The sequence below is a fragment of the Podarcis tiliguerta genome, assembly GCF_965153285.1.
Source record: "Podarcis tiliguerta genome assembly, chromosome: Z".
In the NCBI taxonomy this organism is placed as follows: Eukaryota; Metazoa; Chordata; class Lepidosauria; order Squamata; family Lacertidae; genus Podarcis; species Podarcis tiliguerta.
The window spans coordinates 45151510-45178615 of NC_139553.1; the positions used below are offsets into that span (position 1 = coordinate 45151510).

Genomic DNA, 27106 nt, shown 5'->3' on the forward strand with positions numbered 1-27106 from the left:
TTGATTGTGCTGGTTTCAGATTTTCCCGGTCAGCTTCGCCAATTCCGCAAAGTCCATCCTTTTCATCTGCCACTGTTCTTTCGTTGGTACTTCTTGTTGTTTACATTTTTGGGCTAAAAGAGTTCTTGCTGCTGTTGTTACATACATGAACAGTCTTTTCTCTTCTTCTTTTTTGTATCTCTTCACCTATATCCAGTAAAAAGGCTTCTGGTTTTTTAACAAAAGTGTTTTTAAACATTTTCTTTAATCATTATATATCATTTCCCAGAAAGCCTTTACCTCTTTACAAGTTCAGCACATATGGTAGATGATACCTTCCTTTTCTTTGCATTTCTAACACTCGTTGGATCTTGTCTTATACATTTTAGCAAGTTTTGATGGTGTTAAATACCATCTATAAATCATTTTCATCACATTTTCTTTAAGTGCACTGCATGCAGTAAAATTAATACCTTCATTCCACAGCCTTTCCCACGATTCTAACTGAATATTATATCCAAAATCTTTAGCCCATTGTACCATCACAAGGGCACCATTTGCAAAACGCAATGCAAGCACCTTGTTGCAGTGAGAAGCTGTCATCCCAGTTGTGATGTCTGAACGTCCTAACAGTTACATTTGCGTGCCATGTTTTCTTGGAATGGTGAGAATTCAGTGGGAAGTGACAGCCGCACAGGTAAGGATGGAGGAGACAATCTAATCTAGCCACGTTTAAAGGTGAATCTACCCCTTCTCAGAACGAGACAGCTAGGGCTGTGACAAAGTTCCCTTCCTCTACAGCAGAGCCAAATCTTTTTTGATACTCCCCACCCCCACCTTTGCCACCACCTGTTGGCGGGTTTGCCTCTTCACATCACACATACAATTGGGTTACACCAAGCTTAAGCCAAAGCCAAGGGAACTCTCAGTTGTACGTTAAGATTGCTGCTGAGCCAGGGGTCTTAACAGCTCTCCGGGCCAGAAAGAAGCAGGCTGACAATATGGAAACCATTTGAATGATGGATATGGAGGAGGGCTCATGCAAAGCAGGGAGGGGCCCATCTTCATTGCTGCCACCACCCATCACCACACAAAAAGAATCTTTTTCTCTTGTGTTTAGTTCACGGTAAGCTTTTGCCTCCTGCAGGGATTCAGTTTTGCCCAAATGTTGATATGAGCTCACTGGATCCTCACCTCACCAATTAAAATGCAGTTTGGATTGTAGTTGTTCGGTGAGTTTCTCGCTCCACTGAATTTCGCAATGTTGTTTTAGGCTCAAGGAAGTGTATCAAAATGCGTGGAGAAATGTGCACATTGGGATCAGATAATGCTTCAAAATCTATTATGTAAGCAAAGACATTTAAAGTATGTGTTTAAATGTGAAATCTCATGCTTTAGAAACATAGATGGAAAACTGTTTTCAGCTTGAGAACCGCATTCTCTTCTGGGGGCCACATTCTAGTGGCAGCCGAGACCAGAGTTGGTGGAGCAACAAATATATATTTTAACTTTGTACGGTAGGCTAGTGACTACACGCACTAGCATACTGTTCAAAGATACAATTTACAGTTTCTGTTCTGCCCACTTTTGCTTCTAGCCCAGACCACTACTGGCATGTGGCCCCTAGAAAGTTGCACAGAAGGGAATGAGGCCCTTGAGCTGATAAGGCGAATAGGTGAATAATATTTTACTGGAGGGTGTGGTAGGAGGCTAGTTCAAATGCCTGAAGAGGATGAGAAGGTTCTCTTTGTGACTCTGCATGTTTCCTTCTGCAATGTACACCTTGCAATTGTACCAGTTTACAAACATGCATATATGAAGCTATTTGGCTTGAGATGTTTCATACTTAATGTGCCTTCGGTCATTCAGGCCAATCTGATGGTTCTCAAGCTTTTTCCTCTGGGCCACACTTTCAGAATAAAAATTTTCTTGCGCAACAACAAATTATTGATAGGAAATAGATTGGAAAAGGAAAAGAAAGAACTCCTAGCAGCACTTGATTTATACCACAGAACACAACTACCGTATTTTACACACCCGACCACAGGACGCACCTTGTTTTAGAGGGGGAGAACAAGAAAAAAAACCCTCCCCCTCTCTGCTCAGCGACCCTTCAGCAAAGCGGCAGGAGAAATGGAGCCCCTCTGGTCCATGGGGTCACGAAGAGTCGGACACGACTAAACAACAAATTTTAATATTCTGTTGGAAGCTACCCAGAGTGGCTGGGGAAACCCAGCCAGATGGGTGGGGTATAAATAATAAATTATTATTATTATTGTTATTATTAGAAGAACTCCCATCAGTCTTGGTCAGGCCAGAACAGTACCAATCACAGCTGTTCTCTCTCTCTCTCTCTCTCTCATAGGATCTTAGACAGCAGGAGTGCCTGCCATTTCTGGGACTGTTTCTTTCCGCTGCTCCTATATTTGCAATCACTAACACTGATCCAAGTTTCCCTTTTGCACCTGTCGGCATACGCCAAAAAGGATGGGGAAATGAGAGAGCTCAGTTGGCAGAACACAAGGCTCTTAATTCCAGGGTTGTGGGTTCAAGCCCCAAGCTGAGCAAAATATTCCTGCTTTACAGGGGGGTTGGACTAGATGGCCCTTGCAGTCCCTTCCAACTCTGATTCTATGTACCGTGACCTTCGGAAGCAGCTCTGTTGAAATGAGGCCAAAAGGCCCATTGGCAATGACCAGCCTGGTGCTCCCAGAAAACTCAGAAGCAGATAGTGAAGGTCCTGAGAGTACAATGGGGTGGTTAAAGAGAAATGTAAACTCTGTCTCATTGTTCCATATTTAATATTTAAGAAGAAGACAGTGATATAAACAACCCCGCTACCTCACTCAGCCACAATCACGGTCACAGTTATGAGTGGTTTTTCCCCCCTCTGACGGATTTGCACATCTGATTGACCTTTTACAGCTGTATTCTCAAAAATTAACAAACATACAGTGGTACCTCGGGGTACAGACGCTTCATGTTACAGACTCCGCTAACCCAGAAATAGTACCTCGGGTTAAGAACTTTGCTTCAGGATGAGAACAGAAATCGTGCTGTGGCAGCGGGAGGCCCCATTAGCTAAAGTGGTGCTTCAGGTTAAGAACAGTTTCAGGTTAAGACCTCCACAACAAATTAAGATCTTTAACCAGAGGTATCACTGTACTTTTAAAGAGTGAGGTTCTACAGCTGGTCTACCTCAAGGCATGCAGCTGAGTGAGTCCCTTCATTTGATGTGGTATGCTTTAAGAAATTGAACACTCTCTGTGTGTACATGCGTATGCATCACTGTGGTGGGCATGTGTTCAAAATGTGGCAAACCAGCGCTTTTGTTGGCCCTCCTCCGAGGGGAGCCATGGACAGCTGCCCTAATGCCCTTTCTTGACAGCACCCCTGACCACTCGTCTCTTCCTGGGGCCTCTCCTCTCCAACTTTGGCTCTGAAAGGGATCCTCCATGCTGTAAGGTGATCTGGATGCGCAGCTGCCTTCTCCAGCACTTAGAGGAGAGCAACTTGGGAAGTCAAAACAACTTGAGGAATTCTGTTTCACTAAAAATAGCTGCTGGAGAAACCCTGTGACTTGACGCTTCTTTGGCTGGGCATGGCAGGCCTCTGACCCTTTTTACTGCATGGGTCGTTCTTCTGTCAGCCTCCCCCTCCCCACGTTCTACCAGATTCAGAGGGTTGTTCCTCTGGAGTGTTTTCCCAAGGCCACGGGAAACTGGGAGAAGGAGTTGTGTTGTTTTTTTAAGGACAGAGATTTGTATTTTGTTTTGTTTTTGTGCCATTGTTCTTGGGGATTTTTTAAGCACATGCTAATCGCATAGGATTAATTCAGGATTTTTACTTCTGTAGAGCACTGGAACTCCTGGCCAGGAATAGCTTCTAAGGCACACAGCTCACAGCCCTTTCTCGGATTAAGGTAGGTGACACAGTGGTGGTGGGGAGGGGAGCATTGTTTGGGTGAACTGGATCCAACTTTGAAAGAAAATAAAAACCTGGTGCATCCAGGGAAGAACATGAAAAAGTATAATTGGTTTTCGCACTGTTTATATAGGTTCTTTACAAGCTTCTATCTCCCCCTCGCATAATTCCCTTGTGGTTTAATTGGAATTGTTGTTGTTTAGTCGTTTAGTCGTGTCCGACTCTTCGTGACCCCCTGGACCAGAGCATGCCAGGCACTTCTGTCTTCCACTGCCTCCCACAGTTTGGTCAAACTCATGCTGGTAGCTTCGAGAACACTATCCAACCATCTCGTCCTCTGTTGTCCCCTTCTCCTTGTGCCCTCAATCTTTCCCAACATCAGGGTCTTTTCCAGGGAGTCTTCTCTTCTCATGAGGTGGCTAAAGTATTGGAGCCTCAGCTTCAGTGAGCACTCAGGGTTGATTTCCTTCAGAATGGAGAGGTTTGATCTTCTTGCAGTCCATGGGACTCTCAAGAGTCTCCTCCAGCACCATAATTCAAAAGCAATTCTTCGGCAATCAGCCTTCTTTATGGTCCAGCTCTCACTTCCATACATCACTACTGGGAAAACCATAGCTTTTACTATACGGACCTTTGTTGGCAAGGTGATGTCTCTACTTTTAATTGGAATTACAAAGAGGATAAGGATAGTCTGGTTGGGTCTGACCAGATCCTTCTTTCTACTGTGGCCTTGGGAAGCCAGCAAGGAGTGGGTGGTGGGGAATATCCCTCTTCTGCTGTTGCCCATTTGGAAAGCAGCATTCGGGATATACTGATTCTAAATATGGAGGGTCCATTTAACTCTCGTAGCTTGTGGCCAATTCTCTTCCCCCTCTGTGTTTTCCCCCAGAATCAATATTTGCCAATCAGTGCTGGTGGAGGCTGATGGGAATTGTAGCCCAAAGCACCGGGAGGATGCCAAGTTGGCAAAGACTGCCCCAAATTCCCTCTAAGCTAGTGGCCATCTCTACCTTGAATTTCAATAACTGTACAGGTGAAGAAGTCCTTTCTTTGTCTGGCTTGAATCACACACCCTTTATTCCACTTTTGACAGATCCTAAGTTCTTGCAGATTTGAGAGACAGAGGGGAAAAGTCCTTGTAGCATAGCCATTTTCTCCACATCCACCGAGAAGCTCTCTCAGTGCTGTCCTGTCCCTCATTGCTGGAGCAGAGCATCTGCTTTACCTGCAGAAGGTCACAGCATCGGTCTCCAACATCTCCAGCTATGAATGGGAGAAAACCCTGCCTGAAACCCTGGAGAGCTGCTGCCAGTCAGTGTAGACAATACCAAGGGTCTGAGGCAGCATGAGGCAGCTTCCTGTGGTGCTATGCTGCCCGCCACTTCAAGTAAAATAAAAAGTTATTCAAACGCTTTCAAACTTTCCTTCTGGAGGAGGTTTCCCAACCACCTGATCATGTTTGGGTTGCATTGCTAGGTACATAAAGGATGTGGGACCCTGGCCCATGACACAGATTTTCACTAGATTTTCAAATGCTAATTTACAAATATAGATTATCTTAAGATGATGGGCAGCTGAAGTCTCACCCCATCATTTTGCCCTGGTGCCCTTTTATGCAAAGTATTTTTTTTAAGCTTTCTTAAAAGGGGAGGGCAGTGAGGCAAGATATCCTGGCCTTGGAGTGACAAATCTTTGCCTCCCTGCCCCTCAAAGAAAACACTTCTGTTTGTGCTGTAACATTTAACCGTCTTTGTTCCATGACTCTCTTACTGGAGACTCTCTAGTCTTCCAGACTCCTTGTGTTTGTCAACAAACCTGCCCTCTCCAGCAGCAAATGAAATGCAATCCTGAATTGGGGATGGCTTCGCTTGAAGCATGGAATAACAGTGGAAAGGGTTGGGATGGAAAATGTAGGGGTGATGGGGAGATTTGGTCCCTGATGCCCTTTTTGCAGTGGTTTGTAGAATTTCTGTAAAATATAAGATGAATCTATTCCTGACGACCATGACACCATGCATGGAAAATTCAGAAGTGCAGGGTAGTCACAGCCACACAACACACCCTTCTAAGATTAAGCAACTCTTTAATATTATGCAATAATATTATAATTAGGAATGCATTGCAGTCACCAGTACAGATGTCCACATGTTGCTACTATTTTCTCTGCAGTAGAATGGACAGTTTGGAAGTGCTCTGATATATTCTTTCAGAGTGGTGTAAGTCATGTTTTTCTTGAGGTCCTATTGTACGCAGCAGAACTTGTAGCCACTCTCCTGAAACTGAAGCACCTGGTGTTTTAACTGTTCCTGTGTGCTTTGGAGCACATAGAACAATCTGTGCTTTGTGTTCTTCCTGAGCTCCTTCTCCAGAGTGACCCTAGGAGCCAATAAGAGGCTAAATCACCTCCTTGATGATGATGATTTATTAAATATGCATACCATCCTTCATCTGAAGATCACAGGGCAGTTAACAACATAGAAATACAAAACGAGAACACAAACTACATATAAACAAGAACAAGAGCAAAAACAAAAACTCCTCCCCTCCAATCAGCTCCAATTGGTTCCAATCAGCTCAAAGGGTGAGAAGATTTATTTCCAGAGGCTAAAAAACTCACTTTCCTGCTAATTGAGTGGCTGAAGGAAATTGGAGCCAGAAAGTCTGCTGGGATCCTGCTGCAGTAATAGCAATGGGTCTTTAACCCTGAACCACTGCTCCTTCAGCCACACATTAGTGGCAGAGCAGGGGTTGGCAAGGTTTACCTCGCCTGGGCTGATTCACTCAAGCAAAGATCCCTCCATGGGCCAGATTGCTCATGTGCGTGAGCGTGCATGCTTGTGATTTCCAGTGTCTGCGTCTGCACAGACGTGATTTCCAGTGCCGCTGAAGTGAGTCCCCGCACCACACTGTGCCAGTTTAGCGCAGCACACTGGAACTCGACGAGTGGGCAACTTGGTTTGGGGGCGGCTCATGGGCCAGTTAAATGACCCCCGTGGGCTGCTTGTGGCCCATGGGCCTTAGTTTGCCAACCCCTGGTGGTAGACCATCTGCTTTGTATGCAGAAGGTCTCAGATTCAATCCCCGTCATCTCCAGGTAGGGCTGGAAATATTCCTACCTGAAACCCTGAAGAACAGTTGCCTGCTGTGTGGACAATACTAAGTTTGCTGGACCAGAAGCCTGGCTTAGTATAAAGCATGTTCTGATATCACATAATCCTTAGCAGAGCTGGTTGTCGGAAGTGTGTGTGGAGAAGCATGTCAGCTTTCAGGAGAGAAAGAAATAGCTGTTGAGAGCAATCAGCTAGCACTCTCTGAAGCACAATGTGCCATCTTTGCCACCACCTGTAAAGAGTGTCATTATGATTCCTATCAAGGTGTCCCAAACAGAAAACACAATTTTATTTGTTCAGGTAGGTAGCCGTGTTGGTCTGACACAGTTGAAATAAAAAATAAAAAAATAAAATAAATAAAATTTCCAGTAGAACCTTAGAGCCCAACTGTCAGAGCTGGCTCCGGGTCCCAGCTCACCAAGGACCAACGCTAGCCGGTAGTAAAGTATAAAAGTCTTTATTGAAGAATAGTTTCCATTTCAAAGCCTCAGCGTCCCAGCTCTACGTCTGGACTCTAGACCGGCGAAGCTCCGTCTGAGTCTCCGCCCCCTGCGCACCAGTTTAAGACTCTAATCTTACTCCACCTCTTCCTTCTCTCTCTCTTCCTCTGGGTCCTACTACCCCCCGGGGTCTCCTCCCTCCTGGACTCTTCTGAGGCAGACGTTGACCCCTCTGACTCCTCCCCCTCTCTTCGGCGGGCTTTAGGACCTGGCTCCCTACCCGGGCTGCCCACCTTGCCGCCCTCCTGTACATTTGAACTTGGCGCGCGCGCGCGTTTAACTTTCCTGATGACCGTTTCCTCGCTCCCTGACGAGGGTGTGGTCCCTCCTGCCTCACGTTCTCCCGCTGCCCGCGCGCCCCCTGATCCCGATGCCTGGGACTCCTCCCCCCTACTGCGCTCTGGGGGGGACGCTGGTCCGGATTTCCAGCTGCTACTCTCTGAGTCCCCTCTGGCCCCTTCTTCCCGAGGTGCCCCCCTGGGCACTCCCCTTGCCCTGACTATGGGGGCCCCTTTCTGTGAATCTTCCGAGTCACTGGAGAGACTCAGAGACCTCGGACTGCTGTCCTCGCTGACATTTCCTTCGGACTCCTCCCCCTCGCTCTCCACTTCCTCCCTCTCCTGTGACTCTGCTCCTGAACCCCTGACACCAACTAAGTTTGTTCTGGGTATTTTATTTTTTAAAATATTTGTTGTTATTATTATTTATTCTTATTTCTTGCCATTGAAACCTGCCCTTCCCTGCAGGGCAGGAGCTTGGCCTAACCCTGCCCACCCTCTCAATTTTATCCTCCCCTAACAACCTTGCAATGTAGGTGAAGCTGAGAAGGAGTCATTAGCCCAAGGTCACCCAGTAAGCTTCCTAGCTGAGCAGAGATTTGATCCAGTGTCCTATCTCTTGCTCTTGTCTGATGCTCACGCCATTTCATTATTCCTGGCTCTCACCTCCTGGTCCAACTTTGCTTGGTTCCACAGGCTTTCAGTAACAGGAAGAAAAAACACCTATTCCCCACCCCAGATTTAGACATCTAAAAGTGGCTGTGTTAATGATTGAAAGACTATTTGGCACTAAAATATGTGTTATAAACTCTGTCTCTCTTTGTTATTGTACCGAGTACAATGGCTCTTCTCCAAATTCAGGGTGACAAGTGAGGGCTGCAAAAGAATGCTGCAGTGCAAAGTTTTGCTGTTTATGATTCTAGCTCCTCTGTTCTGCTTTTTTCAGTTTTCCATGTCCCCTGCCCCACAGTGGCCAGTGTAGGGTTACTGTATTTTAAAGAGCAAAAAAGAGAGGATACATTTGCTGATGTCTACTTTTAACTATGGATCTCTATGATGACCTTTTACATATCCATGAAAAAGATGTCCTGGATAAAGAGGTCAACCCTACTTCATAGAATCATAGAAATGTAGAATTAAAAGTAACCATAAGGGTCATCTGGTCCAGCCCTCTGCAATGCAGGAATCTTTTGCCCAACATGGGACTCGAACCCATGGCCCATGAGATTATGTTCTACCGACTGTCCTACTCTGTGGCCATAGAGCATGCTCAGTTCCCATTGGGCTGTTTTGGAGTTGCCTTCTAAAGATTTTCTGTGTTTCTGCTAACTTAAGGGTTTCACCAGGCCTTCTTACACCTTGAGTAAGGGAGACATTAAATAAATGTATAACAGAACGCATTGTATGGTGAAAGTGGGTAGAGAAAAGTTTTTTTCTCCTTCTCTCATTGCACTAGAACATCGAGCCATCCAACGAAGAGGAATGTTGGAAGATTCATAACAGACAAAAGGAAGGCCTTCTTCACATAGCGCATTGTTGCACCACACAACAAGAGACAGAGATGGCCACCAACCTGGGTGGCTTTAAAAGAGAATTAGACAAATCCATGGAGTAGAAGGCTCTCCATGGCTGCTAGCCACAATCTGTATATTCCACCTTCACTTTTGGAATGGGCAAATGAATACCAGTTGCTGAGGATTACAAGTGAGGAGAGTCCTGCTTCAGGGCTTTTCATGGGCATCTGTTGGCCACTGTGAGAAGAGGGTGCTAGACCAGATGGGCCCCCTTTTGGCTTGATCCAGTACGGCTCTTCTTACAGTCTATTTTGCATTGGCAAATGCCCTTTTGGCTACAGAAGGACTGATATGTGGAGACCTGAGATAAGTCTTGGAATATAAGACTATGATACTCGTATCTCAACTTTCTAACATTATGGAACTCAAAGTAGTGTCCCACTGGGTGATCTCCTACCCAGGCATTGACCAGACTGAGGTGGCTGTATCCAGCCATTCCTGGAATTAGACCCTTAATAAAACTATACCAAAATATGTGCCTTTGTGATCTGCAGAAAACCATGCTCCAGATATGGAAATGTTCTGGGAGTGCTAAATATTTTAAAAAGAAAAGAAGAAAAGAAAAAAGCAAGCAGACTGAAAGGGCTTGTGGTGGCTGACATCTTATGCAGCTCTGCTGTGGTCTATGAATTAATTGCTGCCTAGCTCCAGACAGCTCCAGAAGGCAAATGTTTCCTGCTCATTAAATTCTGTCTGTGACATTGTGCCTGGGTCAGACTATTGGGGGTTCTGACTTTCATACAGCAAATGGGGCAATGAAGCAGAAAGACCCCATTGATTGTGATTGGCCAGGAGATGGATGACATCAGCTGGGAACATCCACACCTCCTTATCATTATCCAACACTCTTAAAATGCTGGTGCTTCCTGAAAGGCTAGGAAGGGACAGAGCAGGAAGGGTTGGGTAGTGCGAGCATATATCCTATACACATGTAGCCAGCCATTAATTAGATCTGATTCTAGCTCTTGCCTGCAAAGCCTGTGACCCATGAAACAATTCACCAACCACATGTGGTGCCTCTTGTGTTTGGCAGACTGCAGGGCTCATTGAGTGGGCTACATTCAACTAGCAGTGCAGGTCAGTATAGGAGAGCTACAGTTCCACTCAAGTCTTGCTTGCAGGCTTAAAATAGGCATCAGGTCTGCTGTGAGAACAAGATGCTGGATGAGGTGAGCTGCTGGGCTTGACCTTGCAGCCATGGCCAGAGGAAGCAATGCTTCTGAATACCCACTGCTGGAAACCACAGGAGGAGAGAGTTGGTTTTATGTTCAGATCCTGCTTTTGGGCTTCCCATGGGGGCATCTGGTTGGCCACTGTGAGAACAGGGTGCTGGACTAAATGAGCCACTGGCCTGATTCAGCAGGCTCTCCTTATGTTCTTGTGTGCTTACCTCTTTGGAGGGGCCACTACTTACAACCCTTCTCCACTGATGCAAAATTCTGAGGCATGTGTATAATTTCTGATACGCATTCTTAAAACTCAAGCTGGGAAACCTTCAAAAGAACTATGGAGATATGAATTGCATGAGTTTGGAGCATTCCTAGTGTCCTCTAGTAGCAACCCACATCTTTCCCTCTCTAAGGCTGCAATTTTTAATCTGTTTTAATCTTCTTCTTTTGAAGTTTGCATCAATTAATAAGGCACCTCCAGTTAATCAGGTGACACCATTTAACATAAAAGGTGATTATTCTTAGTATAAGTAGCTGGAGACATTAGATGCCATTTCAGATGAGGTCTTCTCCCTTCAGTCTTCTGCAGGAGGGATAGTCTCTCTTTAGGGCAACGTGTAAAGACAAACCATTAAAAAGTGTTATTCCCTCCTCTTCAACCTCCTCATTGTTTCACTGTGTGAAATGTATGCATACATGTATGCATAAAGATTGCTTCCGTCAGATAACAAGGCAGCTGTCATCTATCAGGTAGCTCAACTGGTAGACCCCTTAATCTCAGGGTTGTGGGTTCAAGGCCCACATTGGGTGCAAGATTCCTGCCTTGCGATGGGTTGGACTAGATGACCCTTGTGGCACCTACCAACTCTGCAATTCTATGATCCTACCTACCTACCTACCTACAGTACTATATTTCTAGAAAAAGAGGTGTCAGAACTCACCATGAACGCCTCCCTTGTTCTCTTATAATGGCAATGGTGCCCAACTGAGAGGTGCTGGAATTGTGTTCCAGTGAGTTCCAGCTGATTAAATAAACCCCTGCAACTACTTATCTATCATATAATTGTGTGGATCAACCCACATAAGCAGACATTGCTGTCCTAGGTGCTGACTGTGAATGGGCAACTTAATGGATCCAGCTGCTCTCCCTTCTTATGATCCGTTATCCTTAAACCAAACTTGGACTGGACAGTCCATAAAATAGAGGATTGCATTCTGCAAAGTAGGACACATCCCCATTATTGGAGGGGGGCATCAGAGTAGATTGAGAATGGGGAACCTCAGGCCTGCAGGGTCTCTCTATCTGGCCCTTCAAACTTGCCCCAAGTCACCCCTCATCTCTGCAACCCACTCTCTGGTCTTGCTTTTCATCCCAAGTGCTTTTGCCAGGCTGGACTGTGTCCTTGAACTCTGATCATGCCTTCTGCTTGCCTATATGGAGGGTAGATAGGGTTGTGTGAGCATGGGCAGAAAGCAGCCTACTGAACAAAGGTATAATTCACATTAGTTGCCCTGCCCACTTTTGCATCCATCCCCACTTGTCACTGGCATATGGCCCCCAGAAGGTCACCTGGAGAGGAATGTGGCCCTCAGTTTGAAAAAAAGCTTTCACACCCCTGGGATTAATGGAAGATTGCTGTTTTAGACATAAAGTGATTTATTGACTGACTCCAGAATATCAGCCAAGAGAAGCTCAGCATGCATTCAAATCCAGTCAAAATTTGCATTTTAAGTTTTGCAATGCAATACTTTGAGTGGAGGACGCAGCTCTTCCTCCTCCAAAATGCACATTCAGTGACACTAAAGGTAATCATCACTTTTCTTTTCCTCTTTAAGAAAATGCTCAACATCCTTCTTGGGGAGTTATTTGGCATTTAAGATGAAGATGATGTTACCTTTGGAAACCATTCATTATGGCTGAACACCAGGATGTGTGTCCAGGATTGGAGAACTTCCTCAACTCATCAAAGTCACACACGCACGCACACACACACACGTACCACTTAAAGAATTTTAAAATCCAGATTTTTCATAATTTGTTTATGGCTGAAGGCGTGGACAATACATAACCTATGGATTCTTTTCACCAGGTGACTTGGCAAGTCCTACCATTCTGTTGGATGGGGACTTACCTGTGGGGGAAAGGATGGCAAACACTATTCCCCCCCCCCCTTTCTTAATTAGGAAGAAGAATTCACAAGCAGTGGGAGAACAATTGTTGTGGATACTTATCCTCATGGTTCTTGCCTTCGTGGACCTTTCCAACTCCTCTGTTCAGCTTTGGTTCTGTTGGCTTCAGGGGCTGCATGACATCAAGAGTCAGCACAGCCAGGCATTTCCTGGGGGCTGCTAACAAGAGCCTCCTGGGACTGGGCCTCCTCTTCACCACTGCAGCCTCCTTGCTTCACCCTCCTCTTGCTCTTGCCCAGGTGACAGGAGCAGTGATGTTGAGGAGCCAGAGATGTCACAGCCCTCTTGCTCACTGGCTCTCTAACTGGCAAGCAAGCAGGAGGCTGCAATGGTGAGGAAGAGGAGGGGCAGTGGATGGCCACAATGGAAGTGAAGTGGGAACCTCACTGCGGAAGGGGGGGGGGGTCCCATGGAGGGTGTCTTGCTTGAGCAGCCCCAAAACCTGGAGCTGTTTGCATTTTCTTCAGCTGTAAGATGAAAACTGGATGAAGGTGAAAGGGGATGGGTAAAAAGGAAGCTGTGAAGGTCCACAATTCCAGCTTGGGTCTCATCAAAGCCCCATTCAAAAAAGTAGTCCTAGAGTTTCTTCCTCCTTCCCTTGGTGTAAATCTACCCTCTGGTTTAGTGAATGCTTAAATCCACACAAGGTGGTTGCAGCTGAAAATTAAAGGCATTAATGCCTTCCAGATATTGAGCTAAGCAGCTGGGTGCAGGTGGTGTGGTATTTTGCCCTCTTCACCCACTGTGAAATAACAGCATGATCCTAGGCATGTCTATTTGGAAGTAAGCTCCATGATGTGTAATGGGACTTACCACCAGTCCAGCATGCCCAATAGGATCTTTACTTCCGCTGTCCCAGGGAGGTAAAATTCTGCCTTCCCTAACAGAGGCCAACCCTCTCTTAGAGTCCAGCCCTTTATTGGGAAGTGTCCTTGGTTGGAAGAGATGCTGGGTTGAAGTCTGCCTTAAAGATCAAGGGAGGGCAGGGCGACCCTTGGAAGTTGCTACTCCACGTTCAGACCTGGAGAGCAGGCACACAGGTCATAGGCTTCCCTATGGAGGAGCATTGCGTTGCTATGCAAATTTCATATGCAAATTTCATGCAAATTCGAAACCCTCTTTTATTACGCATTTGCTCTCCTTTCTTTTTTGGCCACGCAGAAGCAGCCCCCGCCCATCTCTCTTTTACTCCAGACCCAACAGGTAGCGCCTCTCTCTCCACCTGGGGAACAGCTTTGCCCATAGCTATTCTACCTACCTGAACATACAATTTGTTGAGCGACTCTCCTGTGTTTGAAAAGAAACCCTGCAAGTTTTATCCACGCCCCTCTCTGCAGTGTAATGACCCCCCCTTCGTTTCTTCCAACACCTCCCTAGACTTTTACAAGAATCGTGTGTGTAGGAGCGGGGGGAGGCAGGGAGATTGCACGCTCCCTCCCCCAAGCGGCAACCCCACCGCCCTTTGCTTGAGTGGGGAGAACAAGAGAGGTGTGTGTAATTCTCTGCCTGCCAGTAGCATCTGGGGGGTGGGGGTGGGCTGGAGCTATTAGGAGTGGTGGTCCCCTCCTTCTCCTCCTCCTCTCCTGCTGCCTGGGAAAGGTGGAAGGAGGAGAGGGAATCTCTGGCGGGGGAGAGAGAGGCAGCAAACTGCTTTTGTCTCTTGCAAACCTCCCAGCCAAGGCGAGGGAGAATCCTGCGGATGTCCAGGGGACCCCCCTCGCTTTCACTGCCCCCCTTTCTCCTGTACTAGGCAGGAGGGGGAGAGAGACAGCACCAGCCAGCAGGTTCAATACAGTCTTTGGCAGTGGTGGTGGGCTTTAAGAACCCTCCTGCACCAGGAAAAAGCACGAGGAGCCATCAAGATTTCCTCCTGATTCTTCCTTTCTTCCCCTCTTCCCCTTCTCTTCTTCCCCCCGTCCCCTTCCTTTTTTATTTATTATTTTTTAAGAAAAATACATTTTTGCTTTTAGGATTTCACCCCTCTCTCCAACCCCCTCTTCGTTTACCCACAAAAGAAAGGTGGGGGGAAAAGAAGGCGCTCTCATCGCTCCGTCCACATATCTCCATCCACTGCCTGCATTTCCTGGAAGTCCAGTCGGATTGTCCACACGAGGTCTCTTGGGGGGATTTTACAACCAAACTGGGATCTATGAGCGGGAAGGTGATCAAGTCAAAGGAAGAGAAAGATGCATCTAAAGGTAAGGGGCCCGGCCAGGTGTGTGCGTGTGTGCGTGTGTCTCTCTCTGTGTGTGTTTTGCCGACCCCTTCTCCTCCTCTTCCTCCTGCATTCTCCACAGCCCCCCACCCCGCGCAACACTCCTTTGTCTATACACCCCCCTCCTCTCCAGAATTTCCTTTGTCTCTCTTTCTGCCTTTCCCTTTCCGTACTGAGCTCTGGGAAGAAAGAACGGGAGGGGAAGAATAAATGGGGACAACGGAAGCCTCTTTCCTATCTCCCCCAGTTCACCTGCTTTAAAGCATTATTTTATTTTATTTTGCCTGGGTGAGTGGGGGCTGGCTTCCCAAGGTGTCTGGGTTTCACAGGTCCTCCTCTACCTCCCTCTTTCCAGCATTGTGAAGGGCGGGAAAACCACATTTGGGGGTGGAGGTAGACCTTTTCTAATGCTGCAGTGTCTTCCTTGGCGCTGACAGTTGGGGTGCCTTCCTTTGTGTGCGAGCGGCGCGGGGAGAGGCAGCATGTGCCTCGCCGGCTCCCGTGCTCTGCAACAGATCTGGAGGTACCAGGAAGTGTGGGAATATCAACCCCGCATAGTACACCCTCCTTTATTTCTTTATAATTATCATCTTGGTGGTAGCAATTGGGGCTGGGGCTGTAGCCTGATATATGTGGGGCGTGTGGTGTGTGTGTGTGTTTGCGCGTATGCGCGCAAGGGAAACGTGCCATTCCCCCCTCCTCCTGGGGTGGGTAGTAGCAGCGAACATAGCCGGCGATGCTCACTCATGCGGTGCTTGGCAAAAGTCAGAAGTCTTCACACGCGTCTCTCTCGCCCTGTTACTTCCCCCCTGCCAAATAACCCTGCAACATTCCCAGGGATCTTCAGAGGTGCCACAGATGGAGGAGGGACGTGGGGTACCACCACCCCTCGTGTCCTTTCTGGCACCGCCGCTCGTCCCCCCGGCAACTCTATGCAAAAGAGGCCGTTTAACTACCTGGTGTTGGAGCCCATCTACTAGCGCATCCGTCCGTGTGGGTTATTCCAGCCCACATTGGAGAGGAAACAATAGGATATTATGGTCATAGCCCCTTTCAGGCCAGGTGGCCTGGGCGTTTAGATACAGCTCTTGCAAAGAAGCGGGGGACAGGGGTGGAAGGCTGGTGGTGCGACGTGGTGGGGGGCTTCTTGCAAATTGTCCACCGAAGGTTGCATGTGTCCGAAAGAGGACATGTGATGCTTTGCATCTTATCTTCCCTCTCTCAGCCACTCCCCAAACCCACACTGACTTTCAAGCTTTCCCCCATGCAAGGGACTGGATTGCTTTTCTTCTTCTTTTGAATGCATAACAATTGCCATGGAGACAAAATAGAGTTGGGGCGGGGGGCGGGGACAGGAATGGAGATGAGGACTGTAAGAGGTTAGCGCCAGCGGATTACTTTCATAGACAGCCCCACTAGCACGGAAGGTAGACCAAAGCTCTTCGTGGGCTGGGCCTGGGAGAGAGCAGGGGAAATCGGAATGAGGAGTGCGCGCGCGCGCGCGTATTACCTCTGTGTGTATGTGTGTGTTGTGGGGAAGAGTAGCGAGCGATGCTTCCCAAACCATCCGTTCCACGCGCACGAGGTTGGTGCAAAGGTGTCCATTGCCATCTCATTTGCTATATTTAACCTTACTAAATTTAACATGCACACACACACTCACACACGTTTGGTGCACCAGCCTCTAATCCCTCCTATTATACAGCGCGCGCTCACGGGCACGCGCGAGCTCACGGAGCTTTTTAAATTTTGTTTCTTGAAATGAAACATCTCCAGGCTGGGGATTTTTATTAGGATTTTATCCGGGTGTGCTACTGATTCTGCAGCAGTTTGTACGTGCATGACCCTGCCTGCACCCGGGTGACCAGGAGCCAGTGGTTCAGACGCACATACCTCGAAAAATAAACAAATTAGGGCCTAATGAAAATCGTTCGCATCTCAGGCTACACAGCATGGTTATGCCAAAAACCCTTTGTGGGTTGGTGGTGGCTAAACTGTGGTATATCCCACTACTAGCCTCTGCCTGGACTCAAGATCTGCTTCCATTCCCCACTCCTCATTTAGTCTAAGTGGTTTGCGGACAAACAGATTGGTGTTGAGCATTATAGGCGACATCTATTTTTGGGGAGGAGGGGCATTATAAAGTTACCGTTTGGCCAGGTGTCGTTTTTCAGTGAAGATGAATACAGAGATGAGTGTGCGTGTTAAATCAACATACAACCTTATTGTTACAATGAGTGGAGACTCTACTCCTACGTTCCCGAAACAGCTTGAACAAGTTGTCTTGCGGGACGAGGGTGTTGATTTTAGATGCATCCTCCCTTTGTAACCTTTCTAGTTCCAACTGTACAATTTGACACCCCCCCCGTTAATTCAGTATCAATGTATGCCGTACTTTTGATATCTGTTTCTAGCTCCTTTTGCTCTGGATAGCCGAGTATGTGCATAGTGGGGCTGATTTATCTAACTGTCCGCGTGATGTTTTCTGGCCAGCCTTTACCCCCCCCTCCCCAATTTGTCTGATATTCTTTTTATCTTCTTCCTTGTATCAGTTATTAGAATGATTCTTCCCGGAGTTTTCACGGGTGAAACAATGCCCTTCTAGGTTCTTCCCGCCCACTGTTCGTCATACACAAAGTAAAGTCATTGAAATCTATGGACGTTATTAACTCCGTTAATTTTAATTTGTCTGCTCTGAGTAGAACTCAGCTGAAGTCAGCCCTGTGTTGACCAGACTTTTCAGACCTGATTTGCCGCTATTATTATTATTATTATTATTATTATTATTATTATTATTATTATTATTATTTCTTGCTGTTTAACATTCATTGCACGGACCCAGTCATGGCTGTTTTGGGAATTCTGTATTAAAATAGTGTGAGAAGCAATGCATGTAGTTGAGGACTTGCTAGGGGGCTGGGTTGCTGATTATTCCTTCTTGCCTTTTTCAAGAATTTTGGTTCCACTGTAGTCCCAGATAAACTCTCCCTCCCCTGTACATTATTTCCTGTGCTGGGCAGACCGGTTTGCTGCATGACATAATCACCATTATGAGCGTTATTCAGTGTCCTTAAATATAAATGTCTTAACATCTCAGCACATGCTCCTTAATAAACCCAGTCCTGTGGTCCTTAAAGCGTGGACTGCAACATGCTGTGCTCCTAATGCACCTAATCATTCCGAAGGGTTGGCTGCACATAGTATGACAATTTCCAGACAGACTCCATCAAAACAAAGTCAAATAGTATGAAAAGTTAACAGGGATGCTTCAGCAAATACAACAGTGCATCACTTCTCCAGACGTCACCACCATCTGCTGGATGTCTGGCAGCTGCATGTCTGAAAATGGTTTTGCACAGAGAAGTGTTGCATTTTAAGTGATGTGAGGTTATGTCTGTGGTGTTATATACTTACAGTGGCCCATTCACACATTTGGCCAGTCATAGCTTGATGTCAGTGGTAGGCGGAGCTTTACTGGGCTCGACTTCCTTAAGATGAACTAACTCAGGACAGGCATATTCTGAGCTCTGAATCTCATCTCTCTCCCTCTCCTGACGGGTTCATAGGAAATGGCAATGACTTCTTGAGGCATTACTTTGGAAGAGTTAGTATGGTGTGGTGTGATTAGAGTGCCAGACCGGGACGTGGGAGACCAGAGTTCGAATCCATACTTGGCTATGAAGCTCACTGGGTGGGTTTAGGCCAGTCACTGTCTCTCAGCCTGACAGGGGTATTGTGAGGAGAAGGAGAGGAGTACCATGTGTGCCCCTTGAGCTCCTTGGGGGGGGGGGAAGTGGGATATAAATGCAATAATAAATAGATAACAAACAAGCAAGCAAAGCTGCTCTCCATATAGGCATGACCATGATGGATGGGGGGCTCCTTATCCCAACCCTTCATGCCTCCCCCAATTTGTTTGCCCCAAACCTATCTTTCCTTATTGACTAGCAATGAGTAGAGTGGTGGCCGAGGTTTCCATTACCACAACAGCATTCCCTAGACCCATGGGAAATGAAATTAATGTCCCAGGAGCCCTAGGAAGCTGTGTTTCCCAGGGGACCTGGCCCTTGTAATGCTATCGTGACCTAATGAAGACCCCAGAAGCAGCCCTTCTCCTCACTGCCACCTCATCCTGGTAAGTTTCAGTGGGAAAGGTAATGGTAGTGCCCAGGGCAAAAGTAATTAATGAGTTAAGGATCAAGGTTCTTTCTGTAGGAGAGAGCCTGCTTGGCATGCAGAATGTCCCGGGATCAGTTCCTCACCATCTCCAGGCAGGGCTGAAACTTTGGAGTGCCATTGTCACTCAGTGTGTTGACAATGCTGAGCTAGTTGGACCAGCCATCTGATTTGGCATCATGTTTTTATTCATTTAGTTCACAACATTTCTATACTGCTCAGTTGCAATAATACTTTGAAGCAGTATAAGGCTCGTTACTAGCTGAACCCGAACTTTGGAGACTCGTAAGATCTATTCAGTCATCCTCTCCACTGCTCCATCCCCATATTAGTATGACATAAGAAGGAGAGCAGGAGATGAACCCATTGGCCTCATCCCCTCCCTGTAGTTCCTGCAGCCCCCACCCACATCTGGAGGCTGAACATCTGCTGCAGGAAGCCTCACATTCTATTTATTCACCAAAAGCATTTTAAAAATGTCTTCAATCTGAAACAGGAATGAGGAACATCTGTGGACATCTGAATGTTGATGGGACTCCAACTTCCATCAACCTCAGGAAGCATGGCCAATGTTCAGGGTGATGGCATGGAGTCCAACCACATCTGGAGGGCCAGAGGTTAGGCATCCCTAATCTACAATGGATAACAGGCTGGCATGCAGGAGACACAAAAGAAACTAGCTGGCATGCAGGAGACACAAAAGAAACTCATCTTTCCCAACCTATTTCCCAGCTACTATTCCCAGAGTGGTTTAACAACCAGTCTCTCTTCACAGGGAATTGTAGCTCTCTGAGGGGAATGAGGGTCTCTTAACAATCCTCAGTGCCCTTACAACTCCCAAACTTCTTTAGGGGAACCCATGATTGTTTGAAGTGGCACCATAGTGCTTTAAAAGTATGGTGTGAATGTGGCCTCAGTCTCTCATTTTCCGAATCCTTAGTTCAGTTTTCACATTTCCGCAGCAAAACCCCTCATGAAAATTCTCCAACATTTTCATGTGGATTTATCCTAATATGAACAATTTTTAAAATGTAGCTTAGATTAATATGCACATTTTTTGCAGACAATTGTCCCTAATATAATGCATTTTCTATGTTTTCACCAATGTATATGTCTGTATGCCCTCTTTCCCCTGGAATGCACATTTTTGTTCTTGTTGGTTGTTCAGAGAAGTGTGAATTTAGAGGGATAATTGGGTTTCGGTTTGCTGATTTGTTCAGGTAGTTTCTCACTAAAGTGCAAATCCCCATTGCTTATTTCAGAGTCCTGTGCTTCTGAACTTATGAGTAAGCCTCTATTGAACTCATTGGGGCTTACTTCTAAAGATTCCTAGAATCATCAAATTGTAGAGTTGGAAGGGACCTGGAGGGTCATCTAGTCCAACCCTCTGCAATGCAGGAATCCCAGCTGAAGCATCCATGACAGGTGGCCATGCAATCTCTGCTTTAAAAGCTCTAAGGAAAGAGAGTCCACCACCTTCAGAGGGAGTCTGTTCCACTGTTGAACAACTCTTACTGTCAGAAAGTTATTCCAGATGTTTGTTGGAATCTTTTTTCTTGAATCCATTGGTACACACCTACTCTGTTTTCTCCAGAGTAGGAGAAAACATGAATTCTCATGTAACAGAGGCACACTATTAATTGCCTCCATCATCACTTTTCCTGCCTCTGGAAATAGTTGAGACTTACTGTTGCAGTATCATTGCAGTATTATACCAACATATGGCTCTCAACCACTAACAACATTTAAAAAAATTATCCCACATTTTCTCCACAAAACTCAAGGTGATGTGCATGATTCTCTCGCTTCTCATTGAAACTCCACAATTGCCCTGTGAAGTGGGTTCGGCTGAGAAGCAGTGATTGGTCCAAAGTCACCCAGTGAGCTTTATGGGCGAGAGGGGATTGAATATTAGAGATAGTGGCAAAATGGAGACCACTGAATGTCCCCTTGCTCATTCAGAGCCCTGTTCGGCAAGAAGCAATATGAGAAGGCAAATCCTCCCAAGACATCATGCTTTGAAAGGATTTCAAAAGTGGCAAACAATTACTTCCTCATTTCTCCAGTGCTAACATTATTCTTTGCTTCTCTCTAGGGGCGTTTGAGTTCTGAGATTCTCATTCTGGCCACGTGAAGCAGTCTGCCTTTGTGCCCATATTCAGCCACGTGGTATAAATTCAGTTGGCTTCGCCCTACAGCTGGGCATGCTGTGTGGCACCAGCATTAAACTCTTATTTCAAAAATCATGAACAACACTCCCAAACTGGGATGCATTAAGCAGAGCAACTCGTTCCTCAAAACCTGTGGGGATTTGGGTTCAGGTTTCTTGGGTATATTGCACATCATGACAAACTGCATTTGAAACTGAGGGAACTTCCAAAAGCATTTTTTGGATGTGCCATGGAATGAGGACAGCCCGTTTTTTTGAAGAAAAGTTTTCCAATACCCTTGTACAAATGTCCATTCTAAATTTTCTCTTTGGAATCCAGCCTTTTGAGTTCTAATGAAGAAAAGTACTATGTCCCTCCCTGTTAGTGAAATTTGCTGTCTTCTCCCCATGTCTTCTCCATGAGGGATTGCTCACTCAGTAGAGTATGAGACTATTGATCTCTGGGTTGTGGGTGCGAGCCTTACATTGAGCAAAAAATTCCTGCATTGCTGGGGGTTGGACTAGATGACCCTCGTGGTCCCTTCAAACTCTACAGTTCTATGATTCTATGAACCTTGCCCCATCCTCCCAGAACAGGAGAGATAGTCATATGCTTTGTTGGGTTTTAACGGGAACCCAACTTGCCCTTCCCAGACGAAAAGAAGAAGTGAAAAACAGCTCTCTTTTGAAATACACACCTCTAATTTTTGCATGGCAGTTCTCCAGCCGAAGAATGCACATCAAAATGCAGAGGTCACAGTAGTGTTCATTGGATCTGTTTGTAGCCTAAATAGGCAAAGCGGGACCCTCCTGGTGGCTCAGCAATAAAACTGCTAGTACATTTGCCAAGCTAAGCAGGGACAAGTATGGTTTCAAATTGGACGGTGGGACCATGTGTTGAGATTCCTGCATTGCAGGGGGTTGGGACTTAATGGCCTCGGGGTCTCTTCCAATGCTACAGTTCTATGATTTGGGGGTAGTTTTTCATGGTACTAAGTTCTGCTTCAGCTGAAAGTTCTGCTTCAACTGAAAGCTTTTCAAAGTTACACAGACCATTTAGGATATCTTAATGTCTGCTGGTTGCACTGCTAGACCTGACATAATCAGCATTTGTACAACCTCATTATACAGCCTCATTTGGTAAAGCAAAGAGACAGAAGTTAATTTTTTTGTCTAGCCTGTATGGCTAAGGGGATCCAACAGCATATTAGCTTCAGTACAGAGAGCTCCAGGAAGACGTGGCAGATATTTTAAAGAGCATTGCAACTGAGGCTGTGTTCTTTGAACTTCAAACATCACAGGCAGGCTTAGAGCAAGGAGATAAACCCACATTATCAATTTATGGGATGAACATACCCTTCAAAGGGGCAGGCAGCCTCGTAACCATTTCAATCAGGTTCTCTCCTCTGCCTCAACCCCCCTCCCCGCCAACAATATTTTCATGGCAATGGACAGGTGTTATTTATTTGTGTATGTATTTGTGTATGTATTTGAGCAAGTTCTATTTTGCTTTGTGTCAAAAGACCTCGGGGTGGACAAGGTTTAAAATGTAAAAATCAAAGCAAGGTGTCAATCATTCTGAATATTTTGACACCATAGGTCAAAGATTGTGTTACCCATAAGCCTGACAGAGGAGGAATAACTTCAGCTGGCCCCCCAAAATAGCTAGTGTTGGTGCCAGCTGAACTTTGGGGTATAGGGCAGACTGTTTCAAATCCGAGAAGGCCCTGCCTGTAAGTCCTGTAAGTCTTGTAAGTTCTAAAGCTATGTGTGCCTTGCAGAAAGTTAGCTCCACTAACAGAGTCTCCTTAGCTAACCATGGAGCCCAGGAAGGGCTGTATGAGGTGCAATGTTGTTTGGGTAGATGGATCCTAAGCCATGGAGGGCTTTATCAATCAAAACTAAAGATTTGGAATTGGGGCTGTTGACAAGATGGCAAATGGTGAAATACCACAATTCTATGATCCTGCGCCATCAGGTCCATGAAGACATGTTCATTGTATTTTGCAGCAGCTGCAGCCTTTAGACCATATTCAAGGGCAGCTCCACATAGAGTGAATTACAGTAGTCCAAACAGGAAGTTTAGCTATGGCTAGGCTAGCCTTGCCCCAGCTGGACCAGCTGGAGCTAGGAACAGGAACTCTGTGCCACTGAGGTAACTTAGGCCTCCAGCAACAAATTAGAATCTCATGCCCTCCAACATTTCTCCAATGAAAATAGGAACATCCCATTCCATAATGATAATTTAACTATTTACACCCCACACATCTTACTGGGTTGTCGCAGCCACTTCTCCAGAAGAGGGCACCTTCATAATTTCCACCCCTGGGGGTTGGCCATCCATGATGCCCCCATTTTGTCAGGCTTCAACAAGACCAGTTTAAGAAAGGCAGCTTGAGTCATTGCTGAAGACCATTGTGAACATATTATGTACATATTATGTAGCAAATGCAGGTGCACCCATTTGTGTCCTAAGAAAAGCAAGGTATTATGACCTGGTGTAAATTCTGCAAACCGGGCAAGGTTGCTATGTGTGTTTTGTGAAAGCATGGTGACTGGCAAGGCTAGTATGGAGGCAGGAGAGAATGTGCAGGTGGGCTTACAGCAAGTGCTTGATTTTGGCTATCTTTAACCCATATTTTTTGCACCTGGGCTCTGACTTGAGAGCCAATTCTGGCTTGGGGAGAGATGGACTTGGTAGGATGCTGAAAGGGGAGAACTGGCAGGTGTGGATAGAGTTAAGAAGTACTTCTCCCTCTTTTGTAATGCTAGAACTGAGATCAGTCCAATGAAACTGTGTTGGATGGTTCAGGACAGAGGAAAGAAAGTACTTCACAAAGCAGCATAGTTAAACTACCTCCTGCAAGACGTAGTGAAGTCCACCAACTTGGATGGCTTTAAAAGAAGTTTAGATAAATTCATGGATTTTTAAGGCTCTCAGGCTACCATCCATGATAAGCTGTATCATTACATCCACACTCAACACCCTGTTCTACTGTGACCATCCAAATGCTCTTGGGAAGCAGGACCTGAACACAGCAGCACTTTACCCATCTGCAATTCCCAGCAGCTGTTATTTCCCTGGGGTCAAGAAGAAACCACAGTCCAAATGTTTTGTGCATATAAACTCTTCAGATCTGGTTTTCATCTCCTCCCTTCTTCACTTTTTATTTCATTTCATTTGTGCCCAGCCTTTCCTTACAAATCTATAAGGCAGGCAACCACAGTAAAACCCACAATGAAAACTGTGACATAGCAAGCACTATAAAAAACCATAACGTGGGGAGAATCAAACAGGAATATATAAAAATAGCAGCCAGAAAATGTATCATTGAAAGATACAGGTTGAAGCACAGAGTAGCAGAGAAAGCCAAGCAGCTTTGCAGGCCATGCACTTGTTTTTGAAGGTAAGGTTTTCTTGCCTGCTGGTGGAAGGCCATCAGTGAAGCAGCCCCTTTGGTATTTAACAGAACACAGCCCCTAAGAGGGCCCTGTCTCAAGTTTCTGACAAATGCACATCAAATGCTGTGACAAGAAAGAGCCAGCAGGAAATCATACCAAGCGAGTGGAGTTAACTCTTTATTAGCAAAAGGATCTGTACAGGAGTGTCAGGCCTAATAAGCACAGCAGCTCATCCCTGGTAGGTCTTGCCCCATGAATCAGTTGCCCATAGCTGCCTAAGTCTCTTCTTCTCCAGGTATTTCCCCAAGCAACCTGAGACTGCACCTGCATGAAACTAACTACTCCTCTGCCCACTTCATACCTCTTCTGGTCCTAGAAGACCAGTGGTGAGGGGAGCTTGCATCAGGAGGGGGAGACAACCTGGCTTCTTGGCCATCCCTGCCTCTTGGCCTCCTTTCTCCCACTTTCCAGCTTTGGATTCTGCCCCTAATTCTGAACAGGGGTGTCTTACCCATAGAGGCTAGTGGCACGAGGTGCCGGGGCACCAAGTTCTGGAGGGCACCAGGGAAGAGGTGGAGGCTGGACAAGGCACCTCCCGGTATCAGCTTGCCGCTCTCTCCCACCTCCACCATGCCATGCCGAAGCAGTGTGGAGCCTCCGTCTGCCGTGGCCACCGCAGCACAAAGCGGCCAGCTGAGCTGGGAAGCTCAGCCTCTGCCTCTTCCCCACCAGAGGAGCCACCCTCCAGCCACTGCCTGCCTCCTCCAGCCCCGCCGGCAGCACCGTCCTCCCTAAAAAACTATGGAAAACCGGAGGGTGCACCACATTCTGCAGGGCTTAAGATGGCCCTGATTCTGAACTTCCCTCTGCCACAGACTCTGCTTGTTCACTAAACCATGTTATCTCTTCAACTTCTGACACTTCCGCTTCCCAGTCTTCTCCCTTTGATCACTTACCACCGTCCCACCGCCAATCCCCAGGCTCCAAGCCTTTTCCCCTTGGGGGTTCCCCAACTAGTTCCTCCCACCATTCCTCTGCATCCAGCCAGTCCATGACATGCTGACAGATGAGGAGAAGCATCATTCTGGGAAATCTCAGCACCCAGGAACTGAAGTGCGGGGAAAAGCATCCAGAAGTTTAGGAAGGAGGATTTCTGATGCTCCAGATGTTTTTTGCTTTACTGCAAGCACAGGCACTAGTGGAGGAATAGGGGTGCGGGGGGAGTGCACTGCCCCCGGTGGGGTGCCATCACGGCTACCTCCCCGCGCTGGGCGCCACACCCCCGCAGGCGGCACACCACACCCCCGGGACGCATGCCAGCCATGCCCCCGCCTGCTCTCCATGCCTCCTCCACCAGAGCTTGAAGCTTTGCCACTGAGCACAGGGAAAATTTTCAAGCCCAAGGACCATGTGCCCTTTGAAGGAATCTTCTGGGGACCACAAGCCAGCGGTGGACAAAGCCAGAGGCCAAAGTGGATGGAGTGACAAATGTGATGGAGACTAGTTGCTACACCTAGTTCACACAGCCCCCTCTCTCCTCGACACATGCAAGCAAGAGGAGTTTGAAGACGTATCTCACTCAGGCAAGGCACACAAGGCGAGCGCAAAGCATGGAGCAATGAGGGGCATGGCCCAGTGAGATGTAGCTGTGGAAGAGATGTAGTGTGTGGGGAGAGACTGGCAGATAATGCGTAACTAGGGTTGCCAGACCCCCTGGCCGACCTGAAGTCTCCAGGTTTGCCTGCCCCCTCCCCTCAAGTTACAGGCAGAAGGCTTGAACTTCCAGGTGGGCAAGAGTGCCTTCTCTACCCAGCCTCCCTGAGCAGGTTAGAAGGAATGGTCTCTCACTTCAGCTGGACACCCACTTTAGCTAGGGTTTCTATCTTAATTTCAAACCAATTTACATTTTTGCTCATTTGCCAGTCTTTGTGGCTTTTATTTGAATGACATGTTCTCAGAGACTGTGACTGATGCTTAATGTGCCATGCTTAATGATGTCATGGGGGCCACTCCTTGTGATACCACTGTAGGCCACTCCTAGGTCTCAGGTTTGGACCCTAAAATCTCATGGTGCAGGATGCTCCTGACCTGGGAATCATATGTGCAAATACTGTAACACTTCCAAGTGTCCCTATTTTCCAAGGATGTCCCTGATCTAGAGAAGCCATCCCAGTTTCTGATTTGATCCCAGAATGTCCCACTTTTCCTTAAGATTTGCCTATTTTCATTGGAGAAAAGTTGGAGGTGCCTGAAGGCAATCCTGTAAAGGGAAGGGTTTTTTTAAAAAATTTTTTTTAGCATTTTCTAATGTTTTAGTATATCTTGGAAGTTGCCCAGAGTGGCTTGGGCAACCCAGTAAGATGTGTGGGGTATAAACAGTAAAAGTATCATTATGGAATGGGACGTCCCTATTTTCATCAGAGAAATATTGGAAGGTATG

At 46.6% G+C, this 27106-nt stretch overlaps 1 protein-coding gene across 6 annotated transcripts in view; it reads left to right on the top strand.

Annotated features, from left to right (window-relative positions):
• The first annotated feature begins 3561 nt into the window (after positions 1-3561).
• The window catches only part of FGF13 (fibroblast growth factor 13), a 226775-nt gene continuing 203230 nt past the window's right edge, over positions 3562-27106 (top strand). Inside the window, exons 1-2 of one of the 6 annotated variants that reach the window (XM_083422517.1) lie at positions 3562-3901; positions 14673-14922. In XM_083422517.1, coding sequence (XP_083278643.1) covers positions 14874-14922 — 49 coding nt within the window. In that variant the 5' untranslated portion in view covers positions 3562-3901; positions 14673-14873. Of the gene's footprint in view, positions 3902-14128; positions 14213-14672; positions 14923-27106 lie in introns of those variants that run through there. The other 5 variants (XM_083422516.1, XM_083422514.1, XM_083422520.1 and 2 more) reach the window with 5 other exon arrangements.